The sequence below is a fragment of the Gigantopelta aegis genome, chromosome 4, assembly GCF_016097555.1.
Source record: "Gigantopelta aegis isolate Gae_Host chromosome 4, Gae_host_genome, whole genome shotgun sequence".
Lineage (NCBI taxonomy): Eukaryota > Metazoa > Mollusca > Gastropoda > Neomphalida > Peltospiridae > Gigantopelta > Gigantopelta aegis.
Genome location: NC_054702.1, coordinates 60,080,836 through 60,101,215, shown reverse-complemented (window position 1 = coordinate 60,101,215; position 20,380 = coordinate 60,080,836). Strand labels below are relative to the sequence as shown.

Here is a 20,380-nt window from a genome sequence, read left to right as displayed (position 1 = left end):
AGATACATAAATGGAATCTACTCAACATATTTGCATACAACGTGAGTGTTATGGATTACGCATTACGGATTATACATATACGCATTCGCATATGGATTATGGGGAAAATGGTATTTGCGCCTTATTCGCTTTGCGTTCCAGTCAGTGCTCAACAACTAGTTTAACAAAGGCTGTGGTATGTACTATCCTGTCTGTGGGACGGTGCATATAAAAGATCCCTTGCTGCTAATCGAATTGAATAGCCCATGAAGTGGCGACAGCGGGTTTCCTCTCTCATATAATAATGAGTGAGCCTTAACCATATGTCTGACGACATATAACCGTAAATAAAATATGTTGATTGCGTAGTTACATAAAACATTTCTTCTTTTTTATTCGTTTCGATGCATATGTAGGTTGAATGACTAGATTTGTCAAATCGGGCTAAGTTTCCACACACTGGAAATTCACCGAAATAATCAAGCTCAACATAACAATTCACTTGTGCGTTTTACAAATTACTGGAACATCAGCATATGTCAGATTTTTACGATTGACATCGTAGCAAGCAATTGCAATATGGAGAACGGTAAACTTCCTGTTTTATATTAAATGTGTCCCCCTGGTAGATAGTCCTCGCATGCTGTATATATAAAATATTATATTATAAAATATTAAGTCGCATATTACAATAGTTATGTCATTCTAGGTAATTATATTCATGTTAGCACAAAAATGGGACACAGACATAACTTTATCATGTTTTAGTCTTTTGGATTAAGAAGAGCCAATAGAACCTTCTTGTAGCGCCCCCTGCATTCGATCTCGACTGCTTCGGCAAGAGACCGCTTGTACTTCTTTTGGAATTTCCTCATTATGTCCTGCAGATCAATCTGGAAACACAAATAAATGAAATGTTAGTTCAACGTCTCCGTGATACACGCTACAGGTTCTGTTGGGCCAAATCAATTCCCTTTGTCGACAAAGTTAACATTTTCTAATAAAATTGATATACATGTAAGCAGCGTATTAACACACCCAGACAGAAAACCAATAAAACGTGTGGTACTTCACATTTTATCTACCGTACAGGCCGTGGTATATACTATCCTGTCTGTAGGATGGTATATATAAAAGATCCCTTGCTGCTAATCGACAAGAGTAGCTCATGAAGTGGCGACAGCGGGTTTCGTCTCTCAATATCTGCATGGTCCTTAACCATATGTCCGACGTGTTGAGTGCGTCGTCCTTCCTTCCTTCCAATTCATAAAAGATTACAAAAGCCACAATATCAACTAAGCTGGTTTAGACTATGTATGTGCAACAGTATACACGGTTGCTCGCTGGTATAGACTGATTTTTGCGTCTCATAGTAGATTCAGACTACCAATTGTCACGACGAAGTTGGTCAAATCGCCGATTTCACGACTTCTACGACTGACCTGTTGCTAGTCTGAGCGCTCTAACAACTCGATTCCCGTAGTGTACAACTCCTACGACCGATTAGTTGTTAATCCGAGCAAACCCATTATAAATCTGCAGTTTGAAAAATTACAACGTAACCATCGACTTGGCCAACTTCGTCGTGACAGTTGATAGTCTGACACTAGCATAACGTTAGTTAGATACACTATGGTAGAAGACGATGGTACCAGTCAAATTGTTTGCTAGCTTTTGCCTGATTTTGGACCAAGCGACCTATATAATACTCTGACCTTAGTTTTTAGGTTGTGTAATATAGTGTCGGCTATCACAATGTTTCTCCATTAAATTAAACAATACGTAGATTATCAATGCTGATAAAAACTAAAGTGTTCATAGTCATTCTGGCCAAGCATTTTAAAGATCAGACCTTCGCTATACTCGTGTATGCGTTTCACACTACAACAAATGACAACATCGAGAACCAATCAAATAGTTTGCGAACGTTCGCGTTTTTGCTCGTTGTCGCTCGTTGTCGTTGAACGCAGATCCGGCATAGAGTCTATTGTGTGAGACAATTAAGACGTTTGGCTTCTTGATTACTAACAATGGATCTTTTATGTTAATTTTCCCACAGATGGGGAAACCCATACCACGATTTTTGATACACCACTTGCTAATTGATTACAACTAGCGAAAAAAAACCTGAAGACCTAGTACACCGCAGGCAAATCTTGACACTTTGCTCGACCGACCGAGTTCCACTAGTATATATATATATATATATATATATATATATATATATATATATATATATATATATATATATATATATACACGAAACTTTGAGCTTCTCAGTCCTGAGAAATCGTTCTGAAACCTATATTAATGTTGTAACATGTAGCACACCGAAGCCATTCAATCGTGTTTTGTTTAAGGTTTCTGCCATTTGAAGTTGCCATCGGGTGGCCTGTGGGGAGCTCTATTTTTACGTTCTAATCAATTACTGTCACAAAAAGAATTACTCGCCTTTAGGAGAAGCAATGGCGCCCGCATGAAACGTCAAAGACGTTCCGTTGGTGCATCCATCACTGAGAGTAATTTCCAAACTGGTTGGATTCATATTCAAGCGCAACATTTGCATTGGGAATACAGTGTCAATCTGGAATAGGTGCGCTATTAGTGTTGTAGAAGTGATTACATTGGGCGTAGGTTGCGTGGTTCGGAGTCAGTTGATTTATCTCCCTTTCCGCCAATGTGACCATTTTAAAACAATTGGTTGAATAAAATATACTGAGTCAAATTAAAACCTTCACAACCGTTTCATCTTGGCTAATTAGTAAATATGACAGAATAACGTGTTAAATAAGGTATTTTTTTATTGTATGACGTCCAAAGAAAGAATAGGAATAAATGTTGAGTCAAAAATCTGTTTGATGCGCACACAGCATTCGTCAAAACCACAGTCAAAATGGTAATTCACAAGCAGGGTCGTCTGATGAAATCACAGGTTCAGTAGCACGTATGCTCTCCATGTGTACCCACAACTGCAAGGCAACGTCTCCTCACTGACTGCCTGATGCGTGTAAAGGCTGCATTAGGGATACGGCGCCATTTTTCCACTAATGAGGCACCAAGTTCCTGCAAAGTTTGTGGAGGGTTCGTGCTATGGGTCGGGTTACATGGGTTGCTATGGGCTTCAAATGGAGTGTCGACATTGCCATTACAATATTTATTCCTGAAAAATACCTGCTTTCAACACTCATTGACTTTATTCAAATTTTAGATTGAGAAGTTTTTAATTTGACTCAGTATACGAGCTATTTAAAACCACTGATCTTTAACCTTTAAATGGAGTACAAACATCGAAGTAATTAAATTCATATTCAGTATCATCCAATAGTTTAACATATATATATATATATATATATATGTGTGTGTGTGTGTGTGTGTGTGTGTGTGTGTATGTGTGTGTGTATGTGTGTGTGTGTGTATGTGTGTGCGTGTGTGTATGTGTGTGTATGTATGTGTGTGTATGTGTGTGTGTATGTGTGCATGTGTGTATGTGTGTCTGTGTGTGTCTGTGTGTGTGTGTGTGTGTGTGTGTGTGTGTGTATGTGTGTGCGTGTGTGTGTGTGTGTGTGTGTGTGTATGTGTGTGTGTATGTGTGTGTGTGTGTGTATGTGTGCATGTGTGTATGTGTGTCTGTGTGTGTGTGTGTGTGTGTGTGTGTGTGTCTGTGTGTGTGCCTGTGCGTGTGTCTGTGCGCTGTATTTTGCTTTTTGTGTGAGTCTCTGGGGGTTTTGGGGTGTGGGTTGTTTTTTTTTTTGGGGGGGGGGTTGTGTTGTTGGGGTTTTGTTGTTGGGGAGTTTGGGGGATTTGTTGTTTTGTTTTGTTTCTGCGGGGGGGGGGGCAGTTGGGGAGGTTCATGTGTTTTTTTTGTTTTTTTTGGGGGGGGGGGGGTTTTTTGCTGTTGGGTGGCATGGAGGGGGGTTGTGGTATCTCATTCCACGGTCCTTCATAGCTGTCGGCAACACGGTTTCTTCCAATTTCAACATACAACACACATGTTTGTAGTTACAAGATAACTCACGAAAGCAATATGGATTTTTTGAAAAACATTATGTTCAAATCTACAAAGTTCGAAGTCTTACAATCGTCTGTGGAAACGGCTACAGCTGCACTAATCAATGAATTATGAAATGTTTGAGAGGGTGATGGAGTCATGGCATCGCTGACTCAGACATAAACTGGAGCATTGCATGACTCCTCTCAGAGTGACTTTTAATACAGGCGATAGAAACTGAAGAATTGATATTAAGAATGTTTTTCATTCATAGATTCTCTAAGGTGTACTCTGGAATGTTTTTGGGTTTTTTAATTTTGGTGCGATGTAAAACTGAAGCTATTCTTCCATCTCACACCTCGGGGGGGGGGGGGGGGGGGGGTGTAGCCCAGTGGTAAAGCGCTCGCTTGATGCGCGGTCGGTTTGGGCTATTTCTCGTTCCAGCCAGTGCACCACGACTGATATATCAAGTGCATATAAACAATCCCTTTCTGCATTAGAAAAGTATGTAGCGGGTTTTCTCTAATTACTACGTGTCAGAATTAACACATGTTTGACATCCAGTAGCCGATGATTAAATAATCACTGTGCCCCAGTGGTGTCGTTAAACAAAACCATTTTTTTAATAATTCACCCCTCGGCCACGATTGCGATGATACTTTACAAGTGCAACGGTTGTAAATATCTTTTAGTCGATAAAGATGTTAAAATTTACTTAAAACCTGGTTTTTGAGGATATGTAAGAAATATAATAATACATTCGTGTCCGTTAGATACCATTTATCTAACAACTGGTTAGATACATTTTAAAACAACTCGTGAGATAAATGGTATCTAGCGGCCACTAATTTAGTATTCTCTATACAACACACATACGTGTGATACCAATTTAAAGACATACGACTGGCTGTACCTATATGATGATCCGGTTGCTAGAGCCTTACTATCCAATCAAATAGGCACTACAGAAATTGTCAGCTTTGTGACGTATAAGTGAACCTGAAACTAATTACTTTGAATTGTGACGCATAAAAGAAAGTGCCGTAAATGCGTTTTAGTTAGAAAAGATGTTTAAATTTGTTTTAAACCAGCTTTTGTGGAATATGTAAGAAATAGAATATTACATTCGCTCGTTAGATATGTTTCAAAACAACAAAGATAACTTGTATCTAACGGCCATTCGTATAGTTTTCTCCATTTAGTACTGCTTCCGTGTTAGATAACCGTTAGCATTTCAGTGAAACTTAGTTTAACGACTATAGTGACACTTTATCTCATGAGACATCACCAATTAGTACTATTTTTGTGTTAGATAATCGTTACCATTTCATAGAAACTTAGTTTAATAACCACAGAATCGATGTTTATGCGTCAGTTTCCCGCGTTCCGCACTGTTATAACGCCCACGCCGCGACAAACACCGCGTACATCAAAAACAGAGCTAAAATTAATGTACAAATAAGAAGGAATGTACAAGAAAAATGGAAAAGAAAGCTCAATCTACGGTGCAACAGACCGTGAGATCAATCGCGCTCAGGGGATCAATTGCTTTGTTTTTCTTTTTGCTAGAAAAAAAAAAATGTTTTTTATAACGGCACCACAAGACAACATTGATTTATTAATCATCGACTACTGGCTGTCAAACATTTGGTAATTCTGACATCTAGTTTTAAAGAGGAAACCCGCTACATGTTTCCATTAGTAGCAAGGGATCTTCTATATTCACAATCCCACAAACAGGATAGCGCATATTAGGGCCTTTGACATGTCAGTTGTGTTGCACTGGCTGGAAGGGGAAATAAACCAATGGGCCCACCGATGGGTATCCTTCCTAGATCGACCGTGCATCCAGCGAGCGCTTTACTTTACCACTGGGCTTCCTCCCGCCCACCCACCCACTCCCGCCCACCCACCCACTCCCCCCACCCACCCACACCCCCACCCCCAAGTCTCAGACGAATGATGAAGAATGACGACATGATAGCACAGACCACGGCCTTTGATTGACGCTACTAAAGAATATTGATAACTTAACCATCGACTACTGGATGTCAAACATTTGGTAATTCTGACACGTCTTCTGAGTAAACCCGCGCCATTTTTACATTAATTAGTAGCAACCGATCTTTCCTTTTGCAAGAAAAACACCTTCATAACAATATAGATTCTTATATCAGTTACATTCGCGACACTGGCGATGATCAGTCAACCAGAAGACGACATCGCGATGAATCTCCCCGACTCGTCCGGCATAATATGCCTGGTAAATCTTCATTATTAGCGCGATCCGTAATTCCTGGCTGGTTCTTAACGACATGGTACGAGATTCGAGGCAAGGACGAGTCGGCATTAAAGCTTATTCAGATCCAATTACCAGACAAGTCACGGGAAATAAACGACAATCGCGTGTCTTATATAATATCGGATTACATCAACCGGGGGAGAAACTAAGTGCAGACCTGGCATGCGAACAACATATCTGAACGAGGTCATCATATCTCAACGCGGTTAGAGGATGTTTATCAGTGATTTTAGATGGTTTATCTACGTGCAAGTGAGCTACAATATATAAGGAGCGAAAGGTATGGATGACAAAATTGGGTGTCTAATCTGCTTTTGTAAAGTTTGTTTGTTTTAATGCTGTCTTGTTTCTGGATTTTTGTGTTCGATTTTTGTTTTTTTTTAATTTGGGAGGCAGGGGGATGACCTTGGGGGAAGTGTTTCTAGTTCATCATCTTGTGCTGCTGCTGCTAAAAATGATGAAGATGGTTGTGACAAAGACAAAGACGACTATGATGATGATGATGAAGATGATGATGATGATGATGAAGATGATGATGATGATCATGAAGATGATGATGATGACGACGATAATGATGATGATGATCATCATCATGATCATGATCATGAAGATGATGATGTTGATGATGACGACAATGATGATGATGATGATGACGACGATAATGATGATGATGATGACCACGGCGACGACGATAATGAAGATGATGATGATGACGACGATAATAATGATGATGATGATGACCACGACGACGACGATAATGAAGATGACGACGACGACAATGATGACAATGATGATATCTCATGCCAACAGGGAGCTAGTTTTTTAATGAAGAATATTCGCAGCATGGTACCATGAAGGAAGATTCCATCAACATGTATAATATGTCGGTTTCATAGCAACGCTGTCGTAATAGTTTCTTGTTAACGGCGATGAGCATGCAACTAAGCCATATTTCATCTCAGCCTTCTGGACTGTGTTAATATGTAAACCGTCGTCTTCGATTTATTGGCGTGCCGACACGCAACATCTTGACTAACATTTGGTTGGTTTCGTTGTAGTTTCCTTTGTTGTCCGTTTTGTTTTTGTGCCATGTTTGTGGGGGGGGGGGAGGTTGTGGGGGGTCGAGGGGGTGTTTTTTATTTGTTGTTGTTTTTGTGTTGTTGTTGTTTGTTTGTTTGTTTGTTTGTTTCTTTTTGTTGTTGTTGTTTTTTGTTGTTGTTGAGGGGGTGGAGGGTACTAGGTTTTTTGTGCATTTCGTCCTGCCTGTGTAAAGGTCCCTTGCTGCTTAAATGGAAAAATGTAGCTGATTTCCTCTGAAGACTAGTACCCTGTCAGAACCGTCACATGTTTGACATGCAATAGCCAATGATTAATTAAGCATTGTTCTGTCGTGTGGCATGGGCTCTGTCGGTTGCTGCTAATTAGAAATTGAAATTTCTTTCATTACTTATCAAACTATGTATCACAATTACAATTTAAATTTACCTTAGATTGACGCCCAGTTACCGATGTATTTTTCATGCTGGGGTGTCGTCAAACATTCATTTGTTCACAATTACAAAGGGTTGGGGGTTTTGGGGGGGGGGGGGTAAACGACACCACTAGAGCACATTGATTTATTAATCACCGGCTATTGGCTGTTTTTATTAGTAGCAAGGGATCTTTTATATGCACAATCCCACAGACAGGATAGCACACACCACGGCTTTTGATATACCAGTCGTGGTGTCACAATTACACATGACCAATATATGACAGCTACTGATTAAACAACATTCCTTTCTTTTATTGTTTCTCGTCTTCGGAATCATCTGGGCCCCGTTCCACGAAGCGATCTTAGCCCTAAGATCAACTTAAGTGCATAGGGTATATATGCGCTTAGGGTAATCTTAGGGATAAGATCGCTTCGTGGAACGGGGCCCTGGTCGCTATTGTCTCATAATATTAATCAATAATGATTACACCCCTCCCCCTCACTGTCCTTCATTGAATGATTTGTTTGATCTAGGCAAGTGTCTCACCTCGGATCGACTGATGATGATGTAGGAAAGCAGCGTACGGTTGGTGCCAGCCGTGTCGAATTTGTCATACAAGGTATTGAAGATGTACTTTATGGGGTCTTTGAACTTGCGCACTGCAACAGAATACAGAAATGAAATACAGTGTCGAGATAGCAGATGTCTTTCTTATGTAACAGCAGTAGCATTGTTACGAGTGCATGTGTTGCAGTAACTCGGCGAGTAGACAAATCGTGAGTTAGGAACGGGCTATAATACATTTTTAAAAATAAAATAAAATATTAGTTTATTGGATTAAAACAGTCTCTGTTACCCTTCCACCTCCTTGGTGTGTCCCTCGTGAGACTATTTGTGGGACAGGGCCCAATTTCAAAAGACATCATAAGCCTAGTTTTGCACGTAAACGTAAATCTACGTCTAAACCACAAGTCTTATTATTATTATAATTATAAAGTTCGAAGAACACTTGTGTTATTTTCGTTTGTCTTTACATTGCTCCATTTTCCGTAATGATGTAATTTTCCCAGTGAAATAGATACCAAACACTTGTAAATCTATGCCAGGAATCACTGCTTATCGCAGACGTAAAGTTATCGTAGACATTGTTTTGTGAAATTGGCCCCAGAGCTAATTGTACCTAGATTTGCAGCTCCAGTTGAAAATATAGTAATCCAATTGTGTTGGTATTAAAACAATATATCAGCTGTGTCTTCAAAGTAGATCTCACCTCAGATATTAAGTCCAATGGGGTGCTCAGGCACAATCGAGCTCGTGCCCCGTATAAACGAGTTTGATACATACCTAAGAAATGAGTCAGTGTCATGAGGGCGACCTCTGAATCTCCTTTAGTCTGTTTTACTATGGACTTCATATCATTTGTACTAGCCATCTGCAAAAAGAAGCCCTCATTTTAAATACGGATATGTATGTTATTGAAATATAATTTTCTGTGTAGTTAATAGTATTTATAAGACACACATAACGATTCATATCGTGAAAATACAGAAAAGTGTCACATGTAGTATAAAAGGCACCTTCGTAGTTCAAGAAGAATCTATATTGGTGTACCCTAACTCCTTTTCATTGCCCTCTAGTTATTTTAAGTTAGGTACTGCTCTACGTGACTTCATCACCACGATAAGTACAACCTCCACAATCAGCACAGCCACCAGACAGACATCAGCACCACCAACACAATCACCACCACGACAACCATCTAATCATTTCTGGATGAGGGGTGTGGTTGTCAGAATCAAATACTGTTTTGATATCATCATTACTAATACATCATCATCATCATCGTCATCATCATCATTACCACCACCACCACCACCACCACCACCACTATGTAATCATTTATGGAAGAGGTATGTAGTCGACAGAATCGAGTACTGTTTGTATCGTGTCATCACCAAGGCCATCATTATCATCACCATAACCTACACAATATCATGCTTTTGGTTGAGTTGTGTAGTTGAAAGAATAAAACACTGTTTTGATACCATCACCACTAACATCATCACCACCAAACGACCATCATGTAATAATCTCCCGATGAGGAATGTAGTTTACAGAATCATCATCACCACCACCATCGACGTCGTCATCAGTATCACCATCACTGTGTATTCAATTCTGCCTGAGGTGTGTATTTAACAGAATCAGATACTGTCTTGATCACATCACCATCATCATCACCATGTAATTGGGTGTTTTGTTTTGTGTGTTGTTTGATTTTTGATTTTTGATTTTTTGATGAGGTGTGTAGTTGATAGAATAAAACACTCTGTATATTTTACATCTCTTTTACTAAAACTAAATAAGCCTTGTTTGTACCTTTGCTGCGTATTTCTGTGCTATCATTTTTTCTCTCTCGTCATTGAATGCTGCTGAACCTTCGGTAGGCTGGCCCTTGTCAGACTTCAACGCCGCTTTTTCTTTCTAGAAAAAAAAAGAGAAAGGAATAAATTAACGGGTAAATCAGTCAAAAGACACAACAAGAACTTTCTAAATGCATAGCATATATTGATATACTGTTACATGTATGTATAAACCTAACTTTACACAAATGGTACTAAATAATAACATAATAAAATATATTTTTAAAGGTACAGCTGTACAATAGATCAGTCTAAAATAATGTGGGGAGAGGCAGTAGAAAAAGACTCTGGGTATAGTAATATAGAGTCTTCTCTAGCCAGAGAAACATGTAAATTAAAATGTACTCTTTTTTTGTAAACGCATGGGGTGGTAACTGTCCCAATCCTTTATCCTACAACGCTAGGTTCGGCTTTGAAAAAAACAAACAATATTGGCGTTTGATATAAAATATATTTTGATGCATTTACAAGTATATACACAAATGGACTTGGCACGTATTATCGAACAGACTAAGCCCGCCTTGTGTGGTGTCAGAGCTAGGACAGCGAATGAATATGTCCTAGTCCAGTTGCTGCAGTATGCGTCGGAATGGACTCCATTTTATTCATTTATTTCAAAGTATTTTCATGTTTATAGCCACTTACGCTTCGTGAATGTCGTCTTGGGTACAAGACTCACTCAGCAGGACTGCCCAATGTTGTGTGTGGTTAGTAGCAGACAAACCAGTGTAACTGTCCCCTTATGCCTCCCCATTGAATCGTGCAAACACAGTACTTACTAGCCTATAGGATGGGATGGGAACTCTATTAACGTGTCCATATCCTTAAAGGTTCAGGCACGCGAACCCCGGATCTAGTCTCTGACTTCGCCAGTGGCCAGTTCCGGGACAGGAGGGTACCAGCCTATGGATTCCAGTCTCCAGCCATGGTTTTAAAGACATAAGGCTAGGGGCCTGATTTACATCAAGCTCTCTCAAACTGAACTGTGCAACGTGTCGTATCACCCTTACATGTCTGTTTTCACTGCACTGCGAAACTCGCAAAGTTGAGTTAATTAGGCTCCTGGCCTGGCGCTTATAAAACGTTTAGAGTCTAGACTCAAGACTTTTAACTTAATCTGATATTTTAACGCCATTGACACTCTAAAGCCATTGACACCCTAACGCCATTGACACTCTAACACCATTGACACTCTAACGCCATTGACACCCTAAACACTCTAAAGCCATTCAAATTGCACGCATATGATGGCGACGACATGATAGATTTGACTTTTTTAATATATGCACGGGCCCTGGTGAAGTATAAGACATCGTAGCTACTTACACTGGACAGTTTCACACCCTTCTGTTTAACATGGCCCTCGCTGGCGGAGGGTCTGGCAGTAGATGACTTGTTGGCTGCATTCTTGTTGGCGGTAGTATCGTTGGCTGCAGGTTTCTGGCTGCCAGCCTTCTCACCTTCGGCGATTACTTTGAGGAGGATCATCTGAAGAACGCCATTCGTCTCCACCTCTACATCGCTTGACATGTCCTTCTTGTATGCTGGAACGCGAGACACAGATGTATCGTACTTGGTGCATTACTAAAGCACGGACTTAATACAATATTAGTAATTTACAAATGCATCCAGGGCCGTTGCCCCCCTGAGAATCTCACTTTTTGTTTTGTTTTTTTAATAGCATACACATTTCAGGATATAATTTGCTTAGTGTTTCATTTGTTTATAAAAAGTAGTGCCCCCTCCCCCTCTAGGATTTTGATCAGGGTACGGCCCTGGTATCTGTGTTGAGAACTGCCGGAAATGGAACGACGTGGAGAAAGTAAAGTCTTTGCATGTGATGCGTCTCCGTTTCCAGGATATGTAGCGTATGACATTGTGATTCCATACAGGAACCTTGACCGTGATTATCCTCAGGGTAGCTGAGTAGCCTTAGAAGAAGTATATGGCGATATTACTAATTAAAATATATATACATCACACCTGTCCTAGCGGCCACCTGTAATCAGCGGTCACCTGCCTTAAGAGGCCACTTTTTCCCTCCCAAACGATTTGTAATGTAAATGTACCTATAATAAGTGGTCACCTGTCTAACGCGGCCAGCGGCCACCTAAATCGGATCCCAATCGCTAAAATGCCTGTATTAAACGACCACAGTAAATATTTACTATTATATAGAAGGGATATTTTAACAACAGCGACATGGTGCAGCAAATAACTGATCTTCACACCTTCAGGAATACTAGTGCCCATTCAGTCCTGACATCTCTACTGTGTATCAATTAAGAACGTATATGTATGACTGGGATGCATCTAAATGTCTCTGGCTGAGCTAAGCTTGACATCTGTAGATTTACTTACTATGACAATATACTGCATGAAATAGGAATTAAATAATTAAATTAATACATTTGTGACTGTACATGCTCTTAAATTTGTTTCGCCTGTGGCGATTTCAATTGTGTTAGAGGGCCGTGTGCAGTTTCATTGCACTTAAGCCCAGATGGGCAACTTGTTACGTAAGACTTCTGCGCGACAGTCCTCGATCGGTACGCCTAATACACACCCTTAGCCAGGTGCGGAGGCCATGTGGCGAGAAGTTACGTAATACCTCTGCGAGTGCGGTTTTTACAACCATGATTTGGCGACGATGGCGTCAGTAAGTCTGACGATCAGAGAGAAATATACCGACTCTAGTAGAGCTGGAATATGAGATGATACGTGAGGTACCGCCTTGTACCCCCAGGCAAAATCCTGATTTATAATAAATAGCTAGTGTTTTAGAGATATCGAAGAGAACGAAAAGGACGGCTCCCAGGGAACGTTAGTCCGTTTGGACTTTGGTAAATATATTATTTCTTCTCTGTGTATAACCTTGATGTGATTGATGTGACTTTTAAATATTTTAATACTGTATTATACCAATATTCTTTAGACAGTGTCTTCGGTCATCTGACGAAGTAAATCGTAGACTTCTTGTTCTAACATTATATGAGTATTTGGTAATATAAAGCTTAGCCAGTCATCCTAGCGGACCTAGGTACACTGTAGGTTATTGTCTTTATTGTGATCGGTACCAGTATTAATTCTGTGTTACAAGGTTACTGAATGAGTAGTTAGGGGTAATTAAAAATTAACCCGTTAGGAATAGAGCTGTAATTCCTTTATTAATTAAGTTCCTCTGGAAGTGTTCCTAAATTATCACACGTTACTGAACGAGTAGTAGGGTTAATTAAAAATTAACCAGTTAGGAATGGTGTTGTAATTCCTTTATTAATTAACTTCTCCTGGAAGAGTTTCTCAATTATCACACGCGTGGGTGTTGTGTAACGGTGAAGTGATTCGCATATTGTGTAACTAGACACGTAGAGATTAACTAATTAAGTGATCAGTTCTGGGTTGTTATTATTGCTGTTATTAATTTACTACTACGGCTGTACATTTGTCAGCGTAGATGAATACAGAGTCCAAAGTGTATTGTGTTTTGTTGTGTTTCTAGTGAGCTAAACGTGCTATAATAATATATACTTATATAAGATCGTATCTCTGATCATACCTAGAGACGAGCCATACTAGGGTTTAACAGCCTGTTACAGAGAGATCTAATAGATATACAGTTAGGAGAGATATTTTGATAATCGTGTTTTATTCAGTTACGGGTATTATAGAATCCCCGTGACAACATTCCATTCACCTTATAGGAGGCGAAATGTCGAAACTTCAAAGTTAATTCATAGTCAACTGTGGAGCACGCAAACATTAATTAGTAGTACAGACGGCAAAAGAAGGAAACAACAACAAACGTTTTAACGACGTATATATAACAACCTGCGCTTTTCTCTACTCCCTTGTGTGACTGCTTAAGACAGGTCTGACTGTATATAGTTCCGTCCTTGTAGCTAGTTAAGGTCCAAACACGCTGTCCTGAACACAGACCTCAGCTATCTGAGCTGTTTGTCCAGAAGACGTTTTTTATTATTATTATTATTAGTAGTATTAACATTATTATTATTATTATTAATTGTTAGTAAGTTATTAAGACTCACTCTGGGTGGAATCCGATACCTGGGTGCGTACCCGGTATCTACCAATCTTGAGACCGATGGTGTAACGACTGTCCCGTTGAGACAGGTTATAGAACCTTACTGAATGTTAATTTTGTATGGATGGCATTGTCTAGTGATATGTGGGTAGCTGAGAGTGTTGTTGATGTTGTTGTTGTTGTTGTTGTTGTTATTGTTGTCGTCATCGTTGCTGCTGTGGGTGGTTTTTTCTTTCTTTTTGATTTGTTTGTTTGAGATGTTGGGAGCGGGGGGGGGGGGGGTGTGGGGTTTTTTTTAGCGGGGGTTCGTTGTTGTTGGGGTTTGTTTCAGTTACCTTTGTTGTATTTCTTCTTCAAAATCTTCATTTCCTACAAAATAAAAAATAAAATTTTTCTTTATATTGTGTCCACACATCTCAACTGTAACCTTCAGAATTTATTTTTCTTTCTAAAACCCAATAAGAGATTAGGCTTTTCCTGTTTTGTTTTTGTTTTTTGTAACAGATAATGAAGAATTATTCACTGCAGAGATACAACCGCCATCTGATGAAAATAAACGGGAAATTAGTATTAAGGTGTAAAGAGCTTAATAGATATTTTTTTAAAACCTTCTGAAGCCATTCCTCAGAAGCTCTTAATAGGAAATGTGTGATTGTGGGCATGAATATCACTGAGTGTCTTCCTTTAGCTGATTATTTAAATATTAATCAACATCGATTATTTGGTAGCATACATTCCCCTTCTACATATTCTGCTAGAGATTCCATAGACAGGTTTTGGATATTATATTGAATATGTTTTAAAGTAAAGAATACCTCGCAGTTTAAGGGAAGCTTTAACTTTAGCTCTTCGTCATTCCTCTGAGACTAGGGGCGGGATGTAACCTGATGCGCGGTCGACCTAGGATCGATCCCCGTCGGTGGGCCCATTTGGGTTATTTCTCGTTCCAGCCAGTGCACCACAACTGGCATATTAAAGGCCGTGGTATGTGCTATTCAGTCCGTGTGATTGTGAATATAGAAGATCCCTTGCTACTAATGAAATAATGTAATGGGTTTCCTCTCTAAGAATATATGTCAAAATTACCAAATTGTTTGGCGTCCAATAACCATGATTAATAAATTAATGTGCTCTAGTGGTGTAGTTAAACAAAACAAACTTTCACTATTTCCTCTGATACTAGTTCAGGGTGATTCATTTCTAGCTTCCTTATGGCAAATGAATTTTAAAAAGCAGAACTAAAAATTAAAAATGTTCAATGCTCATTGTATGTTAAATGGCTTCATATAATCTAAGATTGCAATTAATATAATTATTTCCTCAGTTTATTTTTTCACGGAGAGGTCTGTAAAGTATATGAAAAAGCAAAATTTACAAAAACGTTTACGTTCTATACAGTCGTGTCTTTATTATTTAATTATAGTGTATATCATAATTGCATGTGGAATAGCTTATATGATTTTATGTTTGTTTCCATTTATATATATATATATATATATATATATATATATATATATATATATATATATATATATATATATATGTATATATATATGTATATATATATGTATATGTATATGTATATGTATCTGTGTGTGTGTGTGTGTGTGTGTGTGTGTGTGTGTGTGTGTGTGTGTGTGTGTGTGCGTGTGTGTGTGTGATGCACATAAGGCGAGGAGTTAATAAATGATCTCTCTCTATGTATATCTGTCTGTATGTCTGTCATTCGGTACATTCTCTGTCTTTCATTCTGTGTCCGTCTTCCATTGAATAGACTGTTTTGTTCCTGGTGTATAGGGTTCCAGGAAGCTATTCTTGAAAAAGATATGTATGACATATAGAAATATAGAGAATAGGACTGGTGTATAGATAAACACATTGTAAATATTCTAGTATTCTGATATTTTTTAGGTGATTATCTTGGGAAATCCAAAACCTCCAGCACATTGTCTAACTCTACAGAAAAGTTATCTTGTTTCATTGTCATTATTTACTATAATCATAATGACATCCTTAAATTCTGAAGTTTCACTCTTACTATTGTCATTAAAAATGCATCGCATTAATGGAACGTTTCTAATAAAGTATAAAACCGACTAATTAGCTATATTTTGGTTTGAGTCTGTGCTATCTGACAATGTTTGATATTTAGACGAAATGCCAGTTGTTGCCATTGGCTTGGAATTGGAGATCAATTAACATGTTGACACCTTCCGGCATTGCTGTTGTATATTTAGAATATCAAACTCCGATTCTCACAAAATATGGTAAATTCAGACACCCACATTGGATCTTGTGGTAATCAGACTCATGGCGGTCATTTTGAAAAATGGCCTCCATGTCTCCCAGAGGACAAATTTGCAATGTCCGTATGTTTAATTTTTGTCTCTAGGGTATGTCCTAGCACTATGCAAAATTGCATGTTTTTATCATCAAAGGCACAATGTTGTCACATTTCCGTTGGACTATCGAGGATTTTTAGGATATTGTTTAGGACAGATTCAAGGAACTGCCATACAAAGGTTACGGAGTGAGCAGCAGATTGTCTTAGATGGGTCACTTTCTCGTAACCGAAATTATCTCACTTGTTTTGACAGTGAAATATTTCGCTCAAATGTTATAGCCCCAATTTGGAATGCATACATACATACGTACACGTACCTACATACGGAGAGAGAGAGAGAGAGAGAGAGAGAGAGAGAGAGAGAGAGAGAGAGAGAGAGAGAGAGAGAGAGAGAGAGAGAGAGAGAGAGAGACAGACAGACAGACAGACAGACAGACAGAGGGAGAGTTAAGGTAACCGAATAGCACGAGATAACGGTGGGTCAAGATAAACTTATTAGTTTTTAGAGGTCTTTTAGGTGAAAACTATGCCATGAGACCATTTGTCGATTTCAAGATATCCTGAGCTAACGAGTTAACTGAGGTCGAGATAACAATGTTTGGTAGTATGTATACCTAAGCAGTGTCGTATTTCATATAGTACTTATTAATATTTTGCCCTAAGAAAAATCTTAAAGGTCGAATATTTAGAAGAGAAAGAACCCAGCTATCGTCACTGACACACATATAAGTGTTACACTGAACTTAAACTCTCTTAAGGAACATAGCCAGAGGCGTCGTGCCAGTGGTTTTATGGAATGTAATTGGCCTGGGAATCATTAATAAGGGGTATTAAACGCCTTCAGGCAAACTAAAACAGCCACAGGGAGTTTTATTTAAGTATAAAATTTGTTTTGGTTAGTTTTGTTTTCGTTTTAATTTATTTTCTTTATTTTCATGTGGGGTTGTTTTAAATACCAAACCATGTTTGAGGATACCATGTATTTTTAATGACCAGTGAGAGAAGTCGCTGCGGTGGTCTTACGCCTATTCATTTAAAGGTTCTTCTTTGTGGGAGCCAGTTCTATAACGGTAGCCCAGTACCTACCACTGTTCCACCGAGGTAATTTGGCAATGCCACTAGCTTCCAAAATTAAAGTTCTTCAGGGACGGATCCAGGATTTCGTAAAAAGGGTCACAGTATTCTAAAAAAGGGCAATTTGAGTTTGTCGAAGGTAAATAAACCGAGCTCCCAAAGGCAGTGATATCTGTTGGGGTTCGGGGGCATGCTCCAAGGATAATCGTGAAACAAAGTTGCTCAGAGACGCGTTTTCAGGACAATTTAATGTTGTATATTGTGGATGATTAATTGTATCCTGTCTATGGGAATTTGCATATAAAACATTTCTTCCTGCTTGTTTGATAGAAGTACTTGGTCCCCCCCCCCCCCTGCTTGTTTGATAGAAGTACTTGGTCCCCCCCCTGCTTGTTTGATAGAAGTACTTGGTTCCCCCCGCCTCTCTCTCTCTCTCTCTCTCTCTCTCTCTCTCTCTCTCTCTCTCTCTCTCTCTCTCTCTCTCTCTCTCTCTCTCTCTGTCTCTGTTTTCTCGGCAAATATGTTTTTCATTTCCTTTTACTTAAACAATATCGGTTTAAGAAACAGTATCTGAAGTAATATATTGATCGTTATCACATATAATCATGTTTCTCGTGATTGCACAATACACATAACGGGATCATGTGTAGGTTTATGTCAGTAATTACGCCATCCACTAACGTGATGAAATGTCCTTCAGGCACGAATATAACATTGCAGTCTACTTAATGCATTCCTTTATGACATATTTCATAGCTGTGTTATTTAAACTCCGGAAACAAAGTCATATGAATATTGCGTTCGTTATTTGACATGATGTTTGCAGTAGACGCCAAACAGTCTATTTGGATATCATGGAAGGTTTTTTTTTACTGTTGAGAGAGACACACACACACACACGCACACACAGAGAGAGAGAGAGAGAGAGAGAGAGAGAGAGAGAGAGAGAGAGAGAGAGAGAGAGAGAGAGAGAGAGAGAGAGAGAGAGAGAGAGAGAGAGAGAGAGGAGAGAGAGAGAGAGATGGGGAGGGAGAGAGAGACTTACATAGAGATAGACAGACAAACACACAGAGGGGAAGTAAGGAGAGAGAGAGAGAAGGGGGGAAAGAGAGAGTGGAGGACCAGCAGCAGGCACAAAGGATATTCTTAACGAAAAAGCAGCAGTCAGTTTTCCCTAGACAGGATAGTACATACACCGGTCTTTGATCTAAAGTCGCGGAGCGCTGGATGAGATGGTTGGGGAATACCGACTCCAATGGGGGCGATCGAACTTGCGGCTTACCGCCCCCTAGAGGTGACCTCTGTAACTTAGTTGCATCCCACACAAATATAAGACAAGAGCTCTTAGAAATTTATCGACCATGTATGTATATCAATGTGTCAGCAGACGACACAGCTGTGAGCTCTTCATACGCAAATAGGTGTTCTGTAAGAATCTCTGCGTAGCACCAGAATGGTGTCATGAAGTCGGAAGCAAGACAGGGAGGGACGGCAATTTTTAATCATGCAGTGCTAGGGCTGTACATATGATTTTTTTTTTTGGGGGGGGGGGGGGGCGGCGACGGAGGCGCAAACCACAGATAATATGGTGATTATAATGAACCTTTATACTGTTCTTCTATTGTTTAATCGTCATGATATATGACTTCATTTACAGGACAAATCTATTTTCTGTATCAGTTAGTCATTCTTGAATCACAGATTATGTTTTGTACGTTTCGAACTTCACGTGACATTTTTTAATTGTTTTTTTTATTATTCTGTATTTGAATTACTTTAATTAATTAATTAAATAATTAATTAATTAATTACACTAAATTAATAAATGTCCTATATTGCTGTTTATCATTAGAGAGCAAGACGTCCCGAGGAAGATGACGATAGAGGAATTTTCAGATGACGTTAGTGATCTTTTTTTCTATTCAGAAATTATGAACTTCATGATAACAGCGATAATTTATATAATTATAATCGACTTTTACACAATATCCACAGAAATAACAAAATTAGTTTGAAATGGTACGTTAGCTTAAATGTCACGGACGAATTGGCAGGGTTGTACCAAATATAACATAAGTGGGGTCATCATCAAAATGGAATCAGTGTCATGCACGGCTAGACAAAAGCGATAATTCTAAACGGGGAACTTGGGGTGGGGTTTTTTTTCGGGGCGTGTGGGCGGGGAGAGTCAACTGCCATTTTCCAACCCCTCTAGTTAGGATCCTGTATTAATTTTATTTCCTCTCTAGTGCCAGTAAAATAGAATTATAAACAGCAGAAGAAAACAAAACCCATCTTTAATATGTGTATCTGGTAATTTCTTATGTGTGTTATTAAAGGTGACGTGACAATCTCTAGTCTAAGCTGATAATGTTGAGATTCAGACACGACAACCTTGGCCAAGAAAAACAATTATCCAGCATTGACATTGTCGCGTTTCCCAGATTAACCAATATCCCATCCACCGGACTTGGTTTTATTTGTCATCCGTTTCAGTTTAGCTAGTAAATTACACCACCAGTTCATTTACCGTATTTCTTCCGTTAGTGGGCCTGTTCAAATGTGCAGTTACTGTACTGTTTAACTTATTCTACAATTTCAGTGTTTCTATTTGATCGTTTAAAGCACTTTACAAGGCTGTGTTTGTTTTGTTTTGTTTGTTTGTTTTGTTTGTTTGTTGTTTTGTTTCGTTCTTTGATTTTTATTTATTTTGTGTTGGGTGTGTGTGTGTGTGTGTGTGTGTGTGTGTGTGT

At 39.0% G+C, this 20,380-nt stretch overlaps 1 protein-coding gene across 1 annotated transcript in view; it reads right to left on the bottom strand.

Moving 5' to 3' along the window:
• Nucleotides 1–253: 253 nt before the first annotated feature.
• Nucleotides 254–20,380, bottom strand: part of LOC121369922 (annexin A13-like) — a 36,490-nt gene continuing 16,363 nt past the window's right edge. The window contains exons 6-11 of the mRNA XM_041495003.1: nt 14,545–14,578; nt 11,494–11,711; nt 10,124–10,228; nt 9,089–9,176; nt 8,291–8,403; nt 254–872 (exon numbers count right to left, since the gene is read on the bottom strand). Coding sequence (XP_041350937.1) covers nt 744–872; nt 8,291–8,403; nt 9,089–9,176; nt 10,124–10,228; nt 11,494–11,711; nt 14,545–14,578 — 687 coding nt within the window. The 3' untranslated portion in view covers nt 254–743. The remainder of the gene's footprint in view (nt 873–8,290; nt 8,404–9,088; nt 9,177–10,123; nt 10,229–11,493; nt 11,712–14,544; nt 14,579–20,380) is intronic.